Source organism: Madurella fahalii, assembly GCF_045866475.1.
Source record: "Madurella fahalii IFM 68171 DNA, scaffold_6, whole genome shotgun sequence".
Lineage (NCBI taxonomy): Eukaryota > Fungi > Ascomycota > Sordariomycetes > Sordariales > Madurella > Madurella fahalii.
In genome coordinates, this window is record NW_027263976.1 from 1,704,441 (window position 1) to 1,725,198 (window position 20,758).

At 55.9% G+C, this 20,758-nt stretch overlaps 6 protein-coding genes across 6 annotated transcripts; 4 read left to right on the forward strand and 2 right to left on the reverse strand.

Annotated features, from left to right (window-relative positions):
• Positions 1–1,318: 1,318 nt before the first annotated feature.
• Positions 1,319–2,832, forward strand: MFIFM68171_10533 (uncharacterized protein; the record flags this gene model as incomplete). The annotated part of the gene is made up of 6 exons (XM_071065952.1): positions 1,319–1,372; positions 1,475–1,614; positions 1,707–1,959; positions 2,053–2,432; positions 2,543–2,591; positions 2,659–2,832. The coding sequence occupies 6 exons, from the start codon at positions 1,319–1,321 to the stop codon at positions 2,830–2,832; spliced, it is 1,050 nt and encodes a 349-aa protein (XP_070922053.1).
• Positions 2,833–3,487: 655 nt separating this feature from the next.
• Positions 3,488–6,336, reverse strand: FZO1 (mitofusin; the record flags this gene model as incomplete). Its single annotated transcript, XM_071065953.1, has 2 exons — positions 3,488–3,837; positions 3,900–6,336. 2 exons carry the CDS (start codon positions 6,334–6,336, stop codon positions 3,488–3,490), a joined length of 2,787 nt encoding a protein of 928 aa, XP_070922054.1.
• Positions 6,337–7,034: 698 nt separating this feature from the next.
• On the forward strand, positions 7,035–7,938 carry DID4 (ESCRT-III subunit protein did4; the record flags this gene model as incomplete). The annotated part of the gene is made up of 5 exons (XM_071065954.1): positions 7,035–7,040; positions 7,097–7,311; positions 7,367–7,427; positions 7,490–7,747; positions 7,804–7,938. The coding sequence occupies 5 exons, from the start codon at positions 7,035–7,037 to the stop codon at positions 7,936–7,938; spliced, it is 675 nt and encodes a 224-aa protein (XP_070922055.1).
• A 1,593-nt stretch (positions 7,939–9,531) lies between these two features.
• Positions 9,532–11,397, forward strand: MgPP2CL-1 (mgpp2cl-1, protein phosphatase 2C-like protein 1; the record flags this gene model as incomplete). The annotated part of the gene is made up of 2 exons (XM_071065955.1): positions 9,532–10,869; positions 10,927–11,397. 2 exons carry the CDS (start codon positions 9,532–9,534, stop codon positions 11,395–11,397), a joined length of 1,809 nt encoding a protein of 602 aa, XP_070922056.1.
• A 2,731-nt stretch (positions 11,398–14,128) lies between these two features.
• Positions 14,129–18,337, forward strand: MFIFM68171_10537 (uncharacterized protein; the record flags this gene model as incomplete). Its single annotated transcript, XM_071065956.1, has 4 exons — positions 14,129–14,202; positions 14,307–14,494; positions 14,574–18,230; positions 18,294–18,337. The coding sequence occupies 4 exons, from the start codon at positions 14,129–14,131 to the stop codon at positions 18,335–18,337; spliced, it is 3,963 nt and encodes a 1,320-aa protein (XP_070922057.1).
• A 1,396-nt stretch (positions 18,338–19,733) lies between these two features.
• Positions 19,734–20,352, reverse strand: MFIFM68171_10538 (uncharacterized protein; the record flags this gene model as incomplete). The annotated part of the gene is made up of 2 exons (XM_071065957.1): positions 19,734–20,113; positions 20,265–20,352. The coding sequence occupies 2 exons, from the start codon at positions 20,350–20,352 to the stop codon at positions 19,734–19,736; spliced, it is 468 nt and encodes a 155-aa protein (XP_070922058.1).
• Positions 20,353–20,758: the final 406 nt, after the last annotated feature.

Here is a 20,758-nt window from a genome sequence, read left to right on the forward strand (position 1 = left end):
CAGCCCGGCTGGGAGACGGCAGCCCGGGGCAGAGATGCGATTCTGACCCTGCGCTACCTACTTTGGGAATGGGTTGGGGGGTTAAACGACTGGGGACCGATTCAAGGTTGCAGCAAGCTGCAGGAGAAGAAGGCAGGCGGCCGGGCCAAAGCGGGATGTGCTATGTCAGCTTTGTGCGGTCGGGGTCAGCAAAACCGTTGGGCCGGTATGGTGCTGGGCACGGCGAATTGCAGCCGGGCGAACTCGTTCTGCAGCTTCTCTCCGGCCAGCCGCCTCTTCCCGTACCTAAAATCGACGGCGACTTTCCACTGCTGCACGGAGGCGGGTGGGCTCCTGGTGGAGGTGCCCTGAGAGAGCTGCGCTGCGGGATCGTACGAAGCGACAAGGAGGTGGACTCAAGGGAGCAATGACCAGCGGGCCAAGGCGCGCCTCCTGCAGCCGGACATTAGTTGGTGCACGAACCATGAAATGCCAAGAAGCTGAAGAGGCAGCTCCAAAACGGCGGGATCTCGGGACTTTGCTGCGGACACCAAAGTTATTAAACAATGGAAGACTTTTTTGACATCAATTACAGAATGCTTCCGTAGCTGCAGATCATCGTCGTCCATGCACGCGGACCCGACGATCCCTTGGGTAATGTTCCTGAGCCCTTTGGATGGAAAGGAAATGGCTCCGTTTGGTTCTGGAGCAACTCACCAATGCGTTGCCTGGTCCCAAAACCGGCCAGCTCTGCCGGTCAAATTTGCAACTCCGTTGTTCCTGGAAGCGAATGGAGGACGGCCGCTCGGCAGTGAAACGGCGAGCCAAGCTAATTCACCGTCCGGTCCGGTCGGTATGGTCTACACTTCACAGCACCCGACTTTATACTGCACAGCGCACGATGATGTCAGTGTGCTTGGGTTGACAGAGCTGCCAGCAACATGGGACAACTACTCCGTCTTGTTGGGGAAGAATGGCTGTACGCAAACCTGAACAGGGACGGGTTTATAGTGCCTCGAGTTCCCTACTTCCTCGATCTCGTCTTCGCCGCCAGCCTCTACATATATTTCGCGGTATACCAGCCCATTTGGAGTAGGTCTCCGTTTTTAAAGTAATGCACGTCGGGGGTACGGCGTTGGGTGAAAGCATTCAACAGATCGGCATTGAAATGGTGGGCCTCCTGAAGAGGCGCATCCGTTTCGGCAGCACCCGACATCCCCGCCTACGGAGCCGGGCGGAGCGTAGCCAATCTACACTATTTGCATCGGCTGTGATAGACTCGATCAGATTGGGGCCTGGCCACCAGTAGCGTAATCTACCTTATATTCAATTCCTCAAAATGGCCCATGCCGAGACCGCGGTCCTTGACTTCAAAGCACTTCCCAAGATCGAGGTACAACCTTACCTTTACCCACTTTGGTGTAAAAAGACAGCAGCAAGTTGTTCGTTCTCGGCATCGCCTCTCGACTGACACACCCCGTCCCGAACAATACAGCTCCATGCCCACCTCAGCGGCAGCATCAGCCGACAATGCCTCTACGAAGTTTGGTTCACCAAGAAGCAAGCGGGCAAGACCGACCTCCAGGACCCACTGGTCATGATGCCCCTGGGAAAACATGACTATGACCTGAAGACGTGCGTGAGTCTGACACGGATACAGAAGCCATCCTTACGTCCACGCTTCTATTGGAAAACGATGAAAACCTACATGACGATATTTAAACCAGGTTCTTCCCCCTTTTCTCCTCCTACATCTACCACCTCGTCAACGATGTCGCCGCGCTACGCTACACGACTCTCTCTGTCCTCCGCGACTTTGCCGCCGACGGCGTCGTCTACCTCGAGCTGCGCACCACACCTCGCGCGATGCCCGCTGCCGGCCTGACCAAGGAGGGCTATGTGAAGGTGATACTCGACACGATTGCCGAGTTTGAGCGCAACGAGCCGGAATCCGGGCTACGGACGAAACTGATCTTATCGGTATGTCCCCAGATGTGAACCTCGTGGTTGGCTGGCTGGCTCTTTGCCGCAATGGCAGTAGCAAAGCAACCCGTACTGAGAGTGGCTCGAAAGATCGACCGCCGCAACACCCCCGAGCAAGCCCGCGAAGTCCTCTATCTGGCGAAACACTTTCTCGGAAACGGCGTCGTCGGGATCGACCTCTGCGGAGACCCGGCCTCGACCGACGGCATAGCGGCGCTAAGCCCCGTCTTTGAGGAAGCGAGACGTGTCCCGGGTTTGGGCATGACGCTTCACTTTGCCGAGGCCCGATGCTCGGGCAGTGACGAGGAGCTGGACATGTTGTTGTCTTGGCATCCCGACCGGCTGGGTCATGTCATTTGTGTGAGTGACCAGGTGAAGAAACGAATTCTCGAGCGGGGCGGCATGGGGTTGGAGTTGTGTTTGAGTTGTAACGTGCATGCCGGGATGGTCGTCGGTGGGTTTGAGGGCCAGTATGTCCCGCCGCTTTTTTTCTTCATTTTTATTTCTTCTTTCTTCCGTCGATAGAACTCCTTATGGTGCGAGGAGGTACGAGTTGCTGACGTAGATCATGAGGGCGCAGCCATTTTGGGGAGTGGTGGCAGGTTGGTGAGACCGTTGTTGTCTTGAGTGTGAGTTACTAGGCCAAAAAGATCAAACCAGCGGAAGAGAATCTTTCTAACTGAAGACACAATACAGACAGATGACGTGGGTATCTTTGGCAGCCCACTTTCCAACGAATACGCTCTCGTTGCGCAGCACTTTAGGCTGAGTCGAGCCCAGATCTGCACGCTCGTCAGGAAAGGGGTCGAAGTAATCTTTGGGGGGGAACAGGAGAAGCAGAGGCTTAGGAGTATCTTGTGGATGGCGTAGGGGGGAAAACCTGCAACTACCCAGTGAACCAGGCCGATATTGAGCGAACGTTCTGTTCAACCCATTCCTTTCGTTGCCGTATGCTATGACCATCCCATGACCTGTGATCCCCCGAACCGCTATATCTCTCGATTCTTCGTTCCCGGGCGAGTGTTTGTCGGTTTCTTATTCGGAGGTGGAAGGACCGCTGCCCGGGTTCCTAATTCCTGGACCTCTGAATTGGCTAACCTGTTTGTTTCTCTAGAATGATTTTTGGATTAAGTACTCATCTTCCCATAATGGTTATCACGCCTACCTTGTGGCCTAAACAGCAAGCTAGTCTTTTCATTTCTCGTAGCCTTATTTATCATCATTGTTATGGTGTTGTGAATCACATTGTTATCAAACGTGGCTATCAACTCATATATCATAGAGTTTCATTGCTATCTATCCACATAACCGCGAGGCGTTCTAGTTTAGGAAACAGAAACGAGCGGAGTCTCGTTGAGTAGAGCTATGGGAAATCACACTAATATTTCATGCCCCCAGTACATGTCATAACCTCAGCACGCTACCTCGAAATTGATCCACCCGGCCATCCGGCGCGTTTACCTTTTAACAACCCCCGAAACGCCGATCAAGAAGCAGCAGTATCTTACAGAAGCCCCCGGCCCCTTTAGTGATGTGCTCCAGGCGGATGTGCGTCGAGATCCACTGTTTCGATTTGATGGCGTTGGTGGGCGCTTTTCTGAACGAGGTTGGTGAAGTACCTGAGAGCATCGTGGCTCTCCTTGCGCACTTTGACCGTCTCATCGCGGCGGGTGCCGAGCTGCTCCACGGAGCGTTGGAGACCACCTCGCAACGAGTTGGACGGGATTTGTAGGACCTTGCGCACCGTGCTGGAGATGCGTGTGCTGTTGGAGTGGACATAATCGATGGCCTCTAGTTGGCTTGCGATTTTGCTGCTGAGGCGATGAGGGAGTGAGTGAGGGATTTGGTTGAGAATATAAAAGGCCATGGCCACCGCTTTGAGAGTCAGTTAGCACACTACACGTGGAGAAGACTAATCAGGACGGAAGACGGCTTACCTGCTGCGATCACACCGGGGACGATAAGCGGACGCAAGTTGTCGCTCCCTAGAAGCTGTGCAGCGCGGAGTGCGATGTTCATCTGGCCATAACTGCTAACCACTCCCGTACCGACGACGCCAGCCACTGTTAGAGCCATGCCAGCCTTCTCTTCCCTCTGAAGGAGCGTGGGCCAGTCGACAAAGTCCCAGAACTCCGTGGTAACATGAACATGACGAGCCAATGTATGCTTCTTGGTCTGAAACATGACATCGGGTTTGAAGTTAAGATTTTCGTACTCATTCCCCAGATGAAGGATCCCGAGTTGCTTGATCATGTTGACACCGCTGACCGTTGTGTTGCGGGCGTATTCCTCGCATTTTACCACTGATGCTGCGATCTGCGAGAGCATCGCCTCCTTGAGATCATCCGCATACTGGAACGCGCTGAACAAACCGGGATACGGAATGCCAAGATTATTGTCGCCGACATGAGCGATTGCCGAGTTGATGGTCGAGCGTGAATAATCGTAGACGTCTTTGCAGGTTTCTTCGATCGTCTGGTCGATCTTTTCGCTGATCTCGGACCTCGCCCTCTTGCTAGATTCGAGCTGCGGCTCAATCTCCCGCAGTTCCTTGTCCACCCTATCGAACTCTGACTGCGCAACATCTGCGTTGACGGTAGCCAGCACGTTTACGTCGTTCAGGATGTTCATGAGGTACGTCTTGGCCGGAGCCAGTTTGGAGCGCGCGCGCTTCTCGAGGACAAATCGGCGCAAAGATTGCTCGAGATTAGAGAAGTCCCGCACCATCTCCTTCTTCTTGCCTTTTCCTTTTGGGTCGTCATCTCCCGGGTCGTCGTCGAACCCGCCACCACTTGCACTGCCAGAGCCGCCGCCACCGGGGCCACCGGGCGGGGCGGGTGCCACGGGAATGGCTGCGCTTGATACAAAATGCACCAGCTCAGCGGCTTCCTTGTACGTAGCGGGACTGAGGGTCCTGATCTGATTGAGGATCAGTTTCTGGCATCTCCCTTTGTCTTTAATGTTGTCATAGCCGTTGACGACGATGAACAGATAGGCTTTCTCGGCGGCGGCAGCTCGAATGAACTCGGTCGAGGTCTGGGTAAAGTGGTTACTGGCGGAGACGACAAAGACGACAACGTCAATCTCCTCCTGCCGCGCAAAGATGGCCGTTGTTTTGGTGGTGTCCATGTTAAGCCCGGGGGCGTCGATGAGGGCGATATCCACCACGCCATTGTTGAGCAAAGATTCGTCAATGGTGCGTACGTCCCTGACGTAGACTTTGCACTGCATATACAAGGTGTTGTCCACGACAATATTTTCTAGCTCTTGGAGCGAGTAGACGTCGTAGGTGGATTCATCGTGCCGGTCGTAGATTGCGTCCTTGTGAACGGCATGAACTTCTTCGATGCCGCAGTTCTCGCGCGCGTCGAGGACCTCGCAGAAGATGCTCGTGCAGGGCTGTTGGTCCTCTGGGAGGATCTTCCGTCGTAACAATGCGTTGCAGAAGGTGGACTTGCCCGCGTTCAAGTCTCCCGTCACTAGAACCTTGCTGGACGTGTCCTCGATGCGCTCCCGGAGTGATTGCAGGTGCTTGATGCTCGACTGTATCTTCCCATCCAGCAGCGCAGCAACGGACCCCTTCTCCAATGAGTGCACAAGCTCGGCCTGGTGTAACGCGCCTAGCTTCAGGTCAAGCTTCAGCACCGAAAACTCTTGGGCAATCTGGGGCGTGACGAGCCGTGGCTCGGGAGCCGTCCTGCTCTCAGCGGATCTGCTAGATTCTGCTTCGGCATCTTCGAGGGAGGTCATAGCTCGTCGCAGCTGCGGGGCCGGGGCGGAGAAGGACGGCGCGTTTGCGAGGTCGCCGGCGACCGAATATGATTGGTGGAGTCCGGGCCTCGAAGCCGGCCGTGAGGGTGCGTCGAGCGCAGCACGCTGGACCGAGGGGTAGTGGGCCGGCCATACGGTGTTCTTCTCCTGGAGCTCTTTTAACAGCTCTACGACGGCGCTAATGGCACGGCCCAGGGTGGCGCGGTGTTGGTTGTACCAGAGCTGATGGACAGTTCCTGCCTGCGAGCGGTGGTCGGGAGCGACGTGGTTCGACGAGGACGCCTGTGGACGTATTGGCCTGTCTTCATGGATGGCAGGATCCCAAACCACTCCAGCGCTGGGCCCGGACATGGATGAGCTTACTTCGTCACTAGCAATGCTGCCGCCGTAGCCAGAATCTCGTTCGAGCATGGCCTGCAAACGTGCCGCATGTTGCGATGAGCCGGTGCCGACAGTCATATACGAATAGGCGGGCGAATCCGACGCCACCGGGGCCACGGACGGTCCTGGGTGGCTTGAACTTGATGCGCTCTCGGCTTCGGCGTCCTCGTCGTCGTACCGCGGCACGCTCTTGCCCTTGGGCGAGAAATACTCCTGACTCATTTTTGGTGATCCGGGTGCATGTATCAGTGATTCCTAATTGCAACTCATGGCGGGATCCGAGCTGTTTTTCTTTGCATGATGAACCATGAATAGAATTTACCTCTAGTAATTAGGTTAGACCCTCGAGCCACTCGGAGCACGTGCAGCCGACACCGTAGAACGCCAAGTGGGGCCTATGTCAAGACGGGATTTAAGTCAGTAAATTGACTGTGTCCGCCCAGTATTTTTGGGAAGGGGAAAAACGAAGAGAACAAAAGAGAAGAAATTTATCACGCAGGAAGCTAGGGCGAGAGATATAATTTCCATGCAAAACCTCTTAGTCGCTGGTCGTGATGTTTAGCTTGGTTGACGCCGTTGACGTTGAGTCCGGCATCCAGGACCGGTTAGATACTGTCTTTTTATCAAGCTCACATTTTCCGTTTACAGCGCGCGTCCTGAATCCCCGCAAATGACCTCATCCACTTGCGCCGTCTGCTTAGTCTACTGTGGCTACTGTATTCGGTCACTCGTGTGGCTTGTCCAACGCCGCCGTGTCTGACAAGGCAGCTCTGCCTTAACACTCTGACGAAGCACTCCAGTGCGGCTGGCCTGTCAACCTCCGAAACAACATCCGTTTAATTCTCTTCTGATTGCCCTTGTACTCTCGCTTTGGAGAGACGTTCGACTCCGGCGACTTCACTGCATTACCGACTGTCAACATGAATGTCGGCTTTTCCCATTGCACGATCGCACTCAGAAGGCCGAGGCTGACAGTTCCTAGATTGTGGAATGGGCTTTCGGCAAGCGCATGACGCCAGCTGAGCGTCTGCGCAAGAACCAACGACTGCTCGACAAGGCTATCAGAGAGCTGGATCAGCAACGGGTTAAGCTCGAGAAACAGGAGAAGACGCTCGTAACGCAAATCCGACAGAGTGCGCAGAAGGGTCAAATGGGGGCTTGCAAGATCCAAGCCAAGGATCTGGTTCGCACTAGAAGGTATGTAGTGCTCCTCACCTAGCTTCCTTGACCTCACCTGACGGCCGGCAACTAGATACATCGAGAAGTTTTACGGGATGAAAAGTCAACTGCAGAAGATCTCTCTTCGTCTCCAGGTCGGTACGCCCAAGCTAGCCAAATCCCAGCGTTCGCTCTCTGACAGGGCTTCTGGTGCCAGACATACCGCACAAACGAGCAAATGATGCAGGCGATGAAGGGCGCAACAATGGCGCTGGGGAGCATGAACCGCACAATGGACCTTCCCTCACTCCAACGCATTGCCATGGAGTTCGAGCGCGAAAACGATATTATGGGGGAGCGACAGGAGATGATGGACGATGCGGTCGACGATGCCATGGACATTGGAGTCGAGGAGGAGGGAGACGAGGTAGTAGAGCAGGTCCTGGAAGAGATTGGAGTCGACTTAAACCAAGCGGTAGGCATAACGCCCAGTTTCCCTGCCAAGCCGTCTGCTTATTTTCATGTTCTTAGCTCGGTGAAACGCCTTCGGGTTTACAGTCGAATACTGTCCCCGAGACCAAAGTCGCTCAAGCAGTTGGCGGAGGAGGCGGGGGAGACCCCGGCGACGACGACCTCCAGGCACGGCTTGACAGCCTCAGGCGATAAACGGAATACCCTCGATTTAAACAGGGAGCATCTGTCATAATGATTGCACGCGTACGGCATCGTTTGTTGTTGTGATCCTGGTGTTGCAAGGGAGTTTTATATCATGGTGCTTCTGGGTCTGTTCCGACGACTCGGGGACACGCGCCAACGACAACTGGCTGTGCAGAGGCGCATCTTAACTTGAATCAAAACGCGAATCTTAAACCCCACCTTCGGTCTTGGGACGGATGTATAATTGTCCCTACCTGCATCGATGGTCACCGGTGATAGTTGGTTGGGAAGAGTGGAAGGACACCAGGGAACAAGCCTGATGGGCGTTCAAGGCGTAACAGGGTCTCTTGGGTTTCAAATTGGTTCCTAGCGGCCAAAGATATTCCGTGTAAGGAAGATCATGAGAGCATGGTGGGCGAGGATGGCTACCGGTGAGGGCTAGCAGAATGGGCATCGCGGCGTTGTCTGGGCCGGGACCATTTGCCCGTCCAGTTCTAGAGTCGCACCTGGGTTGCAAAGCCTGAAGCGCCGGCACACCCTTGCGGGCCGTTGCTGGCCAGTCAGCTTTTAGAACTTGCGTCGACTTGCAGAGGAAGTTGGTCCGCTGCGTTGACGAGTTGTTGCGCCTCGTTTAAGGGCGCTAAACCTGCAGCGTACTACGCCTTCGTTGGTTGACGGGTTGATTTACTGTCTCTCGCGAGCCCGTGAGAAAATTCCACTCTTACCGACCGATCCAAGATTTACTGTTTCAGAGCACTCTGGAGATGTGGCTGGATCGCGAACCTAATGGATCTCCGTTTTGGAGGACCCTGGGACATGCACGCTTAATAAAACCCCACCTGTGCTGTCCGGTCTCATTGAATTCCCGTCTTGGTTGTGACTGCCCTGCCCTGTGAGGTGCCCAGCGTGGGGTCGGGTGCTTTTGCACCCAGCGGAGTTGTCCATAGCGCCCCACTGAGGTGCCCTGCCGCCCTCCCGCCCTCCTGGAGCAAGCCGCACCACACGCCGCAACTCAGGCCTAGGCCCCTACTTAGCTCGCTCGTTGGGGATCGCGGTGCCGTCAGGCTGCGAGCAGCTCTATCTAACCTACTTTACTGTTTTTGCTCTGGACACGACCTTGGTCCTTTGCCGTCATCGCACTCTGACTGCTCGTTCCCATTCAACCGCATTGTGCGCACGATTTTTGTGTGTTGCAACTCGGGGTATTACATCATCCCCGTGCATCACAAGACCCCTCAGCTTAAAACAGGCACCAACCCACCAGCAACGATACAGTTGTGTTGGCCATTGGAACCAGAATATCCCGGTGTCAATTTCCTTTAAAGGAAGCGTATTGCGCTTTATCCTCACTTCTTTGCCGTCACAACCACCCTCAGCGACGTGGACCGTGCGACCGGAAAGTTAGTCTTTGGTCGGGCCTGGGCTTTCTAACAATCCCACTTCCCGCGCCGCTGCTTGTCAAACTCACTCTTTCCGCGATTGCCTTGTACAAGCTCCTCGATCCTCTCGTCCTCCTCTTTTCCCTCTTCATTTCGTCACCCAACCAACCTGGCAGGCAACAAGCGACGCAGTCTCTCCTCCCAAGGAGGTCTGCTGAATAGGATGTTCGGTGGCAGTTCAAGCTCGGCGAGCTCCAAACCCGAAACTGGCTCCGTGTCCGATTCAGGAAGCGGTCAGAAGGACAAAGCTGGCAGCAAGTCGCCGTCCCCCGACGAGGACGCTGGCACGGCCGGCCGCAGTTCTCCATCGCCGGCCAAGACTACCGACCAGGCCGGGAGCGGCGAGAAACGGAGCGGCAATGGCAGCCCGCCAAGTGCGGGCAGTTCCGCAGAGCAGAAGAAGCGACGGAGCAGCGGGGTGAGCGGTCGAGCCAGCAGCCTGATAGCCCAAGCAAAAAACACCCTCTTCACTCAAGTCGGCGGCCGTGCCAACAGCGATCTGGGTGCTGACTCAAAGTCGTCTAACCAGACTCCCCTGCAAAAGCTCGGCAAGCAGGACCAGGCTCTTGCCGTACCCCAAGGCCAGCACAACAATGCCGCTGGCGAGTCGCTCCCCGGCCCCCGATCAACCTTCCGAGTCGGCGTATGGGAGGACCGGAACAAGAAGTGCAGGCGCACCATGGAGGACACCCACGCCTTCCTCTACAACTTCTTGCACACCCCGGCCCCTGCGCTTGGGGCGGAGGGTGGGAGTCAGAAGCAGACAAAATCGGCCGACGACGGAGGAGGCGGAGCCCAGGGCCAGGACATGATTGAGACCGATAACGGGTATTTCGCCATCTTTGACGGACATGCAGGCACCTTTGCCGCGGATTGGTGCGGGAAGAAGCTACACATAATACTCGAGGAGATGATCAGAAAAAACCCAAACTCTCCCATACCCGAATTACTCGACCAGACTTTTACCGCCGTCGATGCGCAGCTGGAGAAGTTACCCCTGAAAAATAGTGGCTGCACGGCTGCCATCGCCGTGCTCCGCTGGGAGGACAGGGTTCCAAGCAGCCTGTCGGCGACTGGATCCCAGGCCATCGCGCCCGCTCTTGCCAAGGCAGCGGAGGAGGCTTCCAAGTCGGATGAGGGGAAGCTGGGCGAGAATTCGTCGTTGGGGCCTCCGGAAGCTGCTCACGCGAGGCTAAAAAGCACGGCGACGAGGCAGCGTGTCCTGTATACGGCTAATGTTGGAGATGCCCGGATCATCCTCTGCCGCCGGGGGGAGGCTTTGCGCCTGTCATACGACCACAAAGGCAGTGATGAGAACGAGGGCAAGCGGATCGCGAACGCTGGCGGTCTGATACTCAACAATCGTGTTAACGGCGTGCTTGCCGTCACCCGGGCTCTTGGTGACACATACATGAAAGACCTCGTAACTGGTCATCCCTATACCACTGAGACCGTCATTCAGCCCGACTTGGATGAGTTCATCATTATCGCTTGCGATGGGGTAAGTACAAGGTGGCCGGGTTGCTGAGAGCAGAGTATGGCTGACCGGTTGTGCTAGCTCTGGGACGTTTGCTCTGACCAGGACGCCGTGGACCTTGTTCGTAACATACAGGATCCCGTGGCGGCGGCCAAATTGCTCGTCGACCATGCTCTCTCCCGCTTTAGTACCGACAACCTGTCTTGTATGATTATCCGCCTCGACAAGCAGGGTCTCTTAGAGCACCAAAACAACAAAGACAGCGCCATTGGCGTCGAGGGTGATGCAGCCGCCATCTCCGGAAAGGTCAGCGAGACTGAGAAAATCGTGGGCGCGACGATTGCCAAGATCGCCGAGGGCGGCACTCCTGCGGTGGGAATTTCTGCTAGCAACAGCGGCCAGGGTCATGACCTCGCGCCGCAAGAGGATGGAGATACTGGCTTTACCCCAACGCTGATTCAGGGGGTCGTAGAGGAGGAGCCGAGCTCGATCGATGACTCGCCCGAGGTGAGTCTGGACGAGTCCGAGGATCCGCCAAAAGATGCAAAGTAAGGATTCACCTCGGAAGAGTTCCTAGGGCGGGTTTGGTGGTGGGCTCTTGGTTTGGGTCAGCTTGCTGCAGCGGTAAATTCAGTCGTGGGAGTCGAAGGGTATGATGCAGCCGACATCAGTGCTCGCGATCATTTTAAGTGCGTGTCTTTCCTAAGACTGAGGCATCTCGAGCTGGCAACGAGGAGTATCACGGTTGCGGTGGGCATGTGGAGGTTGAAGAACACGGACATGGCCTCGGGTCGAGGAGCCTCCTCCGGAACTGTACGGGTATTGTTATCGGACGGACCATGGAGCACGTAGATGGGGACGGTTCTGCCATGATTTCTTGCTTGCTTGACTAGGTATTTGTAAGTTTACAGCGTATGCATGACCATATTCCGTCTTTCCGACAGGGGCCAAACGGACCAGATGTCTGATGGGCAATACAGCGTTAGCGAACTGGTCTGAACCAAAGTTATTCCATTGTTTGACTCTTAGCCTAGGTATGGTACTTGAGGTAGTGAGGGAGTCCCCCCTATGTCAAATGAACTGTGAACTCCAACTAGCCGACATATCAATCATCATTCCCACCGTCTCCTGTATGCTCCTCTCTCTCCGGACTCTATCTTCCCCACAAAACCTTCCATAGCAGCCATCATCTTCCTCACCAAAACCCCACGGACCCACCATTTCTGCGGAGTCCGCCAGCAAGCCGCTTGCTTGCTTTGCGTGGTAATATCTTCTGGCTTTTTTTTTTTTTTTTTTTTTTCTCACCGCGGATTTGAGCGTGGTGGTTTACGTGGTGCAGTGTTGGAAGGACACGAAGCCTGGATGGGTAGCAGGTTACTGTAGGGAAGTGGTGAAGAAGTGGATGCGTCACGATAGAGTTGGTTGGGGAGTGGGGGGGGAGGTTTCTGAAGGACATATGAGGTCCAACGGAAGAGCGATGATGGTTGCGTATGCATTTACGGTGTTTCAACCAAGCTCGACGTTGAAGAGAGGCAACGCTTCTCACTGAACTATCTGTCTGTTTCGCAATCAGTATGACAAGACAAACACGCATTAAGACACGTGCGGTGCTTGGACGTGCAATGTGATTAAGAGTTGGTTTGAATCTCTGGTTTTGCTTGAGAGTTGGATTGAACGTGTAAGTTGTCATGGCATGGCAGCCTGAGCTGATGACGGCCATTTCACGCAGCTCAACCGGAGGTCCGCGGCCTGTGTCTTTCCTACCGGCTGGTGGGGGGCTTGGGGACTGACCGTGCGAGTCGGAGGGTTACTTTCTGGAATGCCGAAGTGCGGACACAGAGACTCGGAATGGAAATGCACGGCCATCGCGTGTCAAAGCGTCGGGGTTGGTGGTGACGTCGGCCATCAACACGTTTCACCCGTCTCGAGGAGCCTTGCAGTGTGGAGAGTGGAAGCTGCTTCCCCGGGACCAATAACATGGGTTTGCAGAGAGCACAGTTGTGGCACGTTTCACCGGGGAGCTAGCGCAGTGATTCGCATTTGGGATCTCCCTGCATCCTCGTGTCGGTCCACCGCAGGTGGGTGTCGGACAGGTTCGATTGGACCAGTCGAACGAGGTATATCTCTGCGGTTGTACGACATGGTGATCGGGCGGGCAAAAGAATGGGCCTGGTTCTGGCGGGAGCATCGGCATCCCGTTTGCTCAGGTAGAAAGAGGTGGGATGTTCAGAGGCGGGATGGAATCTGGTACTGTACAGTACGTTCCTAAAGCAGCTAGACCCCCCCGATCAATCTTGCCCCGTTCCTGTAAGAAACTCCATGAAGAGAGATTGGAGATCGAGAGGAGGTGGAGAAGCTCAAACTCCGAGAATGGCCAGGATGAAGTGAAAAGAGCCTGCTGTGAGTCTGGCACCAGAAAAATTCAAAACTGATGTTCGATCGGTCTCGGAGCGCCAGCATCGTGGCAACAGCTCAGACTCCAGAATCCAAACCGAAACCGCGAGGCACATCGCCTTTTGCTGAGTTTCCTCCGTGTTCCTGGTCACCTCCCACTGCACTGCAGCACCACCCCACTCCCTCAGGGACCCTTGCTCCAAGCCATGGCTTCTCCCCTCCGGCCAATAGCAGTCACATAAAATATCTCACTTGGGAGAAGCGCGAACTGGTAATTATTAGCGGGTATCTTCCACCTCCTTTCGGATGCATCCATCCCCTCATTAACTCGGCCCCATGGTTATTTTCCGACCGTTCGGTTCCCCTTTCGTTTGTTGGCGAGCAGGTGCATCTTGAGGACAAGACGGTACGGCCTTTTGCTGTGCCTCCCATCCGCCAACGCCAACGCTACCGAATCCGACCCGACCTGCTTACGCTCCTTGTTCCATTCGTTTCACCTTCATCAAGTTTGCTCTCGTTTGTCTGTTTATTCTGCGTTTAGGTTTTGGTTGTGCCATTCTTGGACAACGTTTAACCACGGACAAGCCCGGAGCTCTACCGTTCTGAAGTGCGCCTGGCCCGTGGCCCGACCTTTGATACCAGCCTGAGAGATCTGCTGCAACCCCTCGTGCGAATCCTGTTCCATGTTCTTGCGCGCCTCGACCGGGCCGCTCCCAAGCTCCTCGACCGGCCAATTGCTCCATGTAGCCTCTGGGTTCAGCCTCGCCTACTGTCCCTGAACCGGTATCGGCAGCCTTCCGCCGCGCCAAACCATCTATCCACAAATCATCCGTCTTAACCTGCGGTCGCCGATAGATAGGCCGGGCTGGCTGGAAGGCGGTAATCGGAGATGTCGTTGAATGGCTTGGACGACCCGCAGGTCAAGGAGGCACACGAGACCGCTGTCGCGGAGCCAGGAGGGTGGTATGTCCCCGAGCTGTCGCTTTCCGTCGCCTTTGGTGGTCGTCACGCGATTGGATTGCCACGGGCGCAACCCAGCATCCGGTGCTGACCGTTTGGTCCTACAGGTTCCTGCTCAAGTACGCTAGCCGCGACGAGGTCGAGCTGCTAGGCCGCGGCAATGGTGGCATCGTCGAGATACGCAACAACATCGCGCAGTACGAGGAGAAATCGCCGCTCTATGGGTTCCTTAGGTATAGACGTCGGAATGTTATCATCAAGTACCTGCCCGAGGGCTGCTCCAGATTGATCCAAGGTTAGTTTTACCGTCCCGCTCGCTCCTCGAGTCCTGTTGGTTTTTCGATGGTAGGGATGCTCATCCAAAATGCGCACAGCACGGGTGACTGTCCACTTCAATGCCGTTTGCGACCGATTCTCACCTCACGACACGACCTTTGAGATCACTGATTCAAAGGAACTCAAGGACACGAAGCTCTCAGCTGCTTGTTCGCTGCACGCGGCATCCGGCTCGACGTCGTCGTCGACGAGCTCGTTGCGTCGGAGACGGTTGATGGAAATTGCCGAGGAAGAGGAAGAGGAAGAGCGGGAGAGGAAACGCCAGTCGATTGTCAAGGAAGAAGAGCGACTGGACTCGGGCGCGCCACCAACCTCTGAGCGTCCCGTAAAGTTGAACGCGGACCTCGCCAACTCGCCTGAAGCCTCCCGGTTTGCTAACCAATTAGACCCGCCCACTTTCACCGGCGTTCCTAGACCTTCGTCGCCGGCAAAGTCGTTTGATGATGCTCCCGGGCGCCTGTCAACACAGTCAGCGCGGTACGACCTGCATCTGACCTCTTCGTACCAGTATGCAAAACCACGGGTGAAACTTGGCCCAAGGCCTTCGGCAGATATTGGTGGACGTCCGCGGTCTTCTGCTGGCGGCGCTGCTCACCGACCTGTTTCGACGGTGCCTGCCGGGCTAAAGTCGCTGTCCAAGGGCTCAAAAAAGGGCCGTTCTCAGGAACAGGATGAAGAAGGAGCGGAATCCCCAGTGAAAGAGGAGGCAGAAGATCCATTCCTGCAGCCAGCATCCGGACCTGACTCGAAGCAGTCGGACAACGAACTCGCCCGACCGCACACAAGCAGTGGGGTCCCGCCCCCGGTCGCCACGACGTCTCCGCTCAAGATCAACATGCCTGCCATGGCCCCACCCCCCAGCAAGCCAAACATCATGACCCCCGAAAAAGCGCGTCTTCTGAAAGCCATGAAGCTGAGGGAGAAAAAGAAAATGATGAGTCTGCAGCCAACACTTGATTTGCCCGCTATCCGGATCCCGTCCGAGCCCTGCACCTCAGGCCTCCCGGACGAGATTGAGCCGCCAGTGGAGGACGCGCCTCTTGAGATCAATGGCCAACATGGCGACCGCCCCGCAAACCTCAAGGCCGGCTCCGGAGTCGAGGCGGAAACCGGTACAGACCACGCGTCGGTTGACACACACACAGATTCTCATCCTGCGTCACCTCTAGCCGCTTCGGATATTGGTGAGTCTACGCAGGCCTCATCGTTATCTGAGTCGACCGATGAGACTGTTCTCGCCAAGGATGACGACCCAAGCGTAAAAGAGGCAATTGACGACGACACGCAACCGGCATCAACGGTGCAAACCGGGATCCTGCAGTCCGAAGAATCCGTCGACGGCACCGGATCCGGGGCGGATAATGGACAACCAAAGGAGACCGTTGCTTTAGCAGCACATGAGGCGGGTATGGCAGAGGACCAGTGTTGTACGGAACCCAAGGAGTCCGCAGCCCAGCAGCGTCCGCCGGACGGTGCTATTCCTCAATCGTTACCAAGTCCAGAGGAAGACGCAAGCGATGCAACGCCAGCTGTGGTAGTCGATACGTCGGAGGCAGAGACTACTAATCCCGCTGAACGGGAAGCCCCATCTTCGCCCCAGGTCCGGATTCCTCTTTCGAAGTTCTCGACCCAGGAGGCGAAGTCTCCCGCAGCTACTGCCGACCAAGTGATTCCACCCATCACCGCCCATACCACAGACGTGGATTCGTGGTCTATTACAGAAGCAGCCCCGCCTGTCCCCGAGAAGGATAACGGTCCCCGTGCCGGCGAGGGTGTCGAGGACGGTGCTGCAGAACCCAAAATGTCGCATCGAAAGATCCCTGAGCCCATCCGAACGAACCTTGATGCTCCCGAACAAGACAAACGACGGTCGGTTATCAGCATTCTGGAAAACGACGGCCTTATGGACGAGCTGCAGTCGGCAACCGTGCAACAGGCGACGCCAATAACCGTGTCAAAGTCGCCCATCAACCCGCTTTTCCCTACTGACCCGGCTTCGAAGAAACCTCCCGGTGGATTGGAGAGACCGGGCTTTGCAAGAGCTGTATCTAATCCAGTCCGCAGCTCTCTCTTGGCCACCGGCGAAGCGCAGGCGGGCGCAGCCAGATCGGTCTCGTCCGGTGCTGCTTACTTGAATAGGCTCTCCCAGCAGCAGGCAGCGGCCGACCTGAGGCCCAAGAGCGCCAAGTTGGGCTCGAGCATCTCGCAGCGCATCAAGGCATTGGAGAAGCTCTCGGGCAGCCCTGGCCCTGGGGAAGCAGCCACACCGAAGGAACGTCCTTCATCGACTTTCTTCGCCGTTCGCAAGGCCAGCACCCGGGAGCCATCCAGATCGCCATCGGTGGTCGACAGGGCCAGCTCACTAACCAGGGGACCGACTCCTACTCCACCAGAGTCTATGGAATCTTCTCCCGAGACCACCCGGTCCGCGAGACGCGACAGGTCCGGGTCCTTGGTGAACCGCCTTTCCATGTTCGAAGGGGGCATGCCTCCTCGAGGCAGGCCTGAATCTATTCAAGTGAAGGCGCGCATCGTTCGGGACCCCAACCACCCATTTCCAAAAGCTCCAGAACCCAAGGGGGACTCGGCGGACTATGGACCTCTCGATCTCAAGCAGTCGCCGTTAGTGGTGGATCTTCAGTGTCGTACCATCTCGCAGAGTCCTGTGAGGCCTTCCAGTGCTCTTTCGGTGCGTCTTGCTGAGCAGGAGTTTGCCTCTCAGGCGAAACAGTCTCTGTTAGAGCGACGGCTATCAAAGGAGAGCCGGTCACAATCACAGGGTCCGGACAAAGAAGCGGCGGCCGACGAGGCTAAGCACGGTGTCGAGGGGCCTCGCCCTCGGCGACGGTCATCTCTCTCTGTTGTCAAGGACTTCATCAAGGACCGTGGGGGCTCTCTCATGGGCGCGAAGTCACCGTCTACGGACAATCTCGGCCTATCACTGTCCCCGGCGCCAACGAACCTCGCATCTCCTGCGATCCCTACCCCGTCGCGGTCCCCGTCTCGTCCGCCTTCGGTGCATCAGACTATCTCCTTGACCCGACGCCTAAGCATCAGCAGTCGCCGTTCGTCGATAGAGCAAGCCAGCCCTGTCCTTTCCGCCAACGGTGCTACAGTGCTGTCGCCTGCGCGTACGGCGGATGCAGGCACCGAATCAGAGGGCGAAGTAAGGAGCATTGGCAAGAAATCTGGCCCCTCCAGTCCTAACCAGGACAAGGGCGGCCGCGCTTCCCGGTTTATGCGGCGCCTCTCGAATACGCTCACAGTCAGCAGAAAGAACACCGCACCGTCAAGCCCGCCCACGGTGGCCGAGGAAGATGCTGCTGAGGTTGAGGCTGCGTCGAGCAGCAACGCAGCGCAGTCCCCACCCAGCATCGTTGCATTTATGGGCGACGTCAATGTTCAGTTCCCGGACAACCTCTTGTGGAAGCGCCGGAGCATCTGCCTTGACAGCCAAGGGTTTTTGATCCTCAGTGCCGTCCAGGGCACGGCCATGATGCCCACCGTTGCTCCGGGCAAGGACAGACAACAGGCGGGCCTTGTCAAGCGCTACCATATGAGCGACTTTAAGGCTCCTTATGCTCCCGATGTTGAGCTGCAGGAGCTGCCGAACAGTGTCGTCCTGGACTTTGTGGGTGGCAGCGGATTGCAGATCGCCTGCGAGGACAGGGCCGGACAAATGAGCATTCTGCATAGTAAGTTGCTGTCGCCATGCTTGACCTAGCTAGAATGAGTGAAATGCTGACGAAGCACTGCAGTCCTCGAGGAAGCCCACCAGACTCATAGCGACTTCGGACACTAATCATATTGTCTTCTACGGGCCCGGCTACGGACCCTCAAATATTTAATCGGCGAGCTATGGCATCGTTGCGTGGTCTGGCGACCATTCCATTTCCTTTTCGGGGGTTTAGGATCCCTTTTTTACTACTACCTACACACTTAACTTACCTTACGGACACATATTCCCTTATTCACGACACCTTATCATCCTTTCGTTACTAGATCTTGGCATGATTCCTTCTCTCTCCCCGATCCTGGTCGGGGGGCCACGCAAAACTTTGCATCTTCGTTTAACACCCCGTTCATTTTTCTGTGCTCCATGATACCATCATCTCGCTGTGACGGCTTCTCAGCATTTTTCATTACTTTGTCTGGAATTATTCTCGGCCTTGGGGCCCAGTGAGGGGAGGAGGAAGTGCTCTACTATGTGTTGGTGGTAGAGATGAGATGGGAGGGATGAGAAGGGAGACAAGTGGTAGGGCTTGTGTGCAAAGCTGGCACGCAAGTGGGTTGGGCGGGGGCCCGGCCAATCTAGATAGCTAGCTTCTACATGTACAAAATAGCGTCCTTGAAAGGTGACAATAAATTTCATTGTACATACATAAAATTTCTCGACTTTCTGCCGCTTAGCTGTCAGAGTCCTCGGGGGGCTCTATAGGAAATCCAGCTGCCAAGAAGCCGCGCCTTGTTTACTTCATTATTCTCTACGTTTCGGCCAAAGTTCGTACACAAATCCGTAAGTAGGCAGAGCACGTGTGGCAAAGCAAAAAGTTAAGGCACGAAGCTGAGATGATAACTGTGGCATGATACATGACTAAAACAGAAAATTTTTCCTTGGGTCCCACCCGCCGTTTGAGCTTCTATAATGACAACCCATGCGAAATGTGAGTATTACGACATGTGGAGGGTGTCTCGATGACCCTATCGCCCTTTAGAAGAAGAGCTAGCTGTGCACGAGGTCCAATGATTGATAGTATACATGGGACAGAGAGTGAGTGAGTGAGTGAGAGAGTGTGTGTGTGACGGTGTGTGGCGTTGAGTGGCGGGAGCGCCCCTTCTTTCCGATCCGTTGGTTGGCTCTGTATGTCAGATGCCGGTAAGTCAGTGTATGGTTTGGGAAGCTCGATGATACCATGAGATGATGAGACCGCTCCACCGCTCGTCCTGACGGCCATCCGCCCACACACGATCCGTCCTGTGATGTAACGGGTGGCTGGTCAAACCCACTATCTCTATCCATATCGAGAACCGGGGAATGATTCACGACGACCAGCCATCACCACACTTCTCTCTCTCTCTCTCTCTCTCTCTCTCTCTCTCTCTCTCTCTCTCTCTCTCTCTCTCTCTCTCTCTCTCTCTCTCTCTCACCCCTCACCCCTTCTCACCGTCCTCCCTCTGAACCAGCGCTCACTCAAAACTCAAAGCGCAGGCCTCGCCTCGGCCTTGGCGCCGCCAATCGCGCCAGCAATCTGCTCGCTGGTCAGGCCGCCTTCGCCAGCGGTCAGCATCTCGCTGCCTAGCTCGCGCATGCGCTGCTCCTGCTCCATGGCCTGGATGCTCTGCTCCTCGCCCCAGGCGAGGGCAAAAGGGACGCCTACGAGGAGGGCGCTGACCGAGACGGTCCAGGCGGCGCGGCCGGCGAAGAAGAGGGCCGACTTGACGGCCGACGTGGTGCGCTCGCACTTGTGGCTGATCCAGCCGCGCGCCGACGCCGGCACCATGTCGACGAGCGCCTGGAGCCGCTCGGCGAGCGAGTCCTCGGTCGGGTCGTAGTTGGAGTCGGTCGAGATCTCCGAGTCTGGTTGAGCAGTAAAACAAAACGGTCAGTCGGATTCCTTCTCTCTTTCGGAATGGCAAGGGGAGGAGGAGCAGGGAGGGAGGAGGGCAGAGGGGGGTGTGGAAGGGATGTGAATCGAGAATTGGACGGCGGATATGGAGTTGTGACGCACCAGTATCAGTAAAGTCATCGTCCTCCTCCTCAGGGCCAGGCTGCGGCTGCTGGAAATGCTCGTCTTCTACTTCCACGAGTTGCACCATTTTGGCGGATGTGTCTGTGTGTGTATGTGTATGTGTGTGTGTGTGTGACGATGGAGGTGATTGATTTATGCAGGATTCGTCTTTTTCGGCAGAGAACGATTGCTGGATCTGCTGTTGCGATGCTCGTGGATGATTAGAGTGATGGATCGAGGATTTCAGGTTTCGCCAGAACGGCTTTGCGCCGTTCACGTCTTTTTTCTCGGATAAGGAGCCATGACGGCTTTGCAAAGCCGCTAAGCTATGTTGGGTTTAATGCAGGTGTGGGCCCCCGAGATTCAAGCGGGCCAATGGCGTGTTATGGTCCTGCGTCAACCCCCTTCTCCCACTGTCGCGGTTTGACCATTTGCAACCCGCCACAAGCGACGCAGGATGGAGCATGAAGAGAATCAGCGATTAATAAGACGTT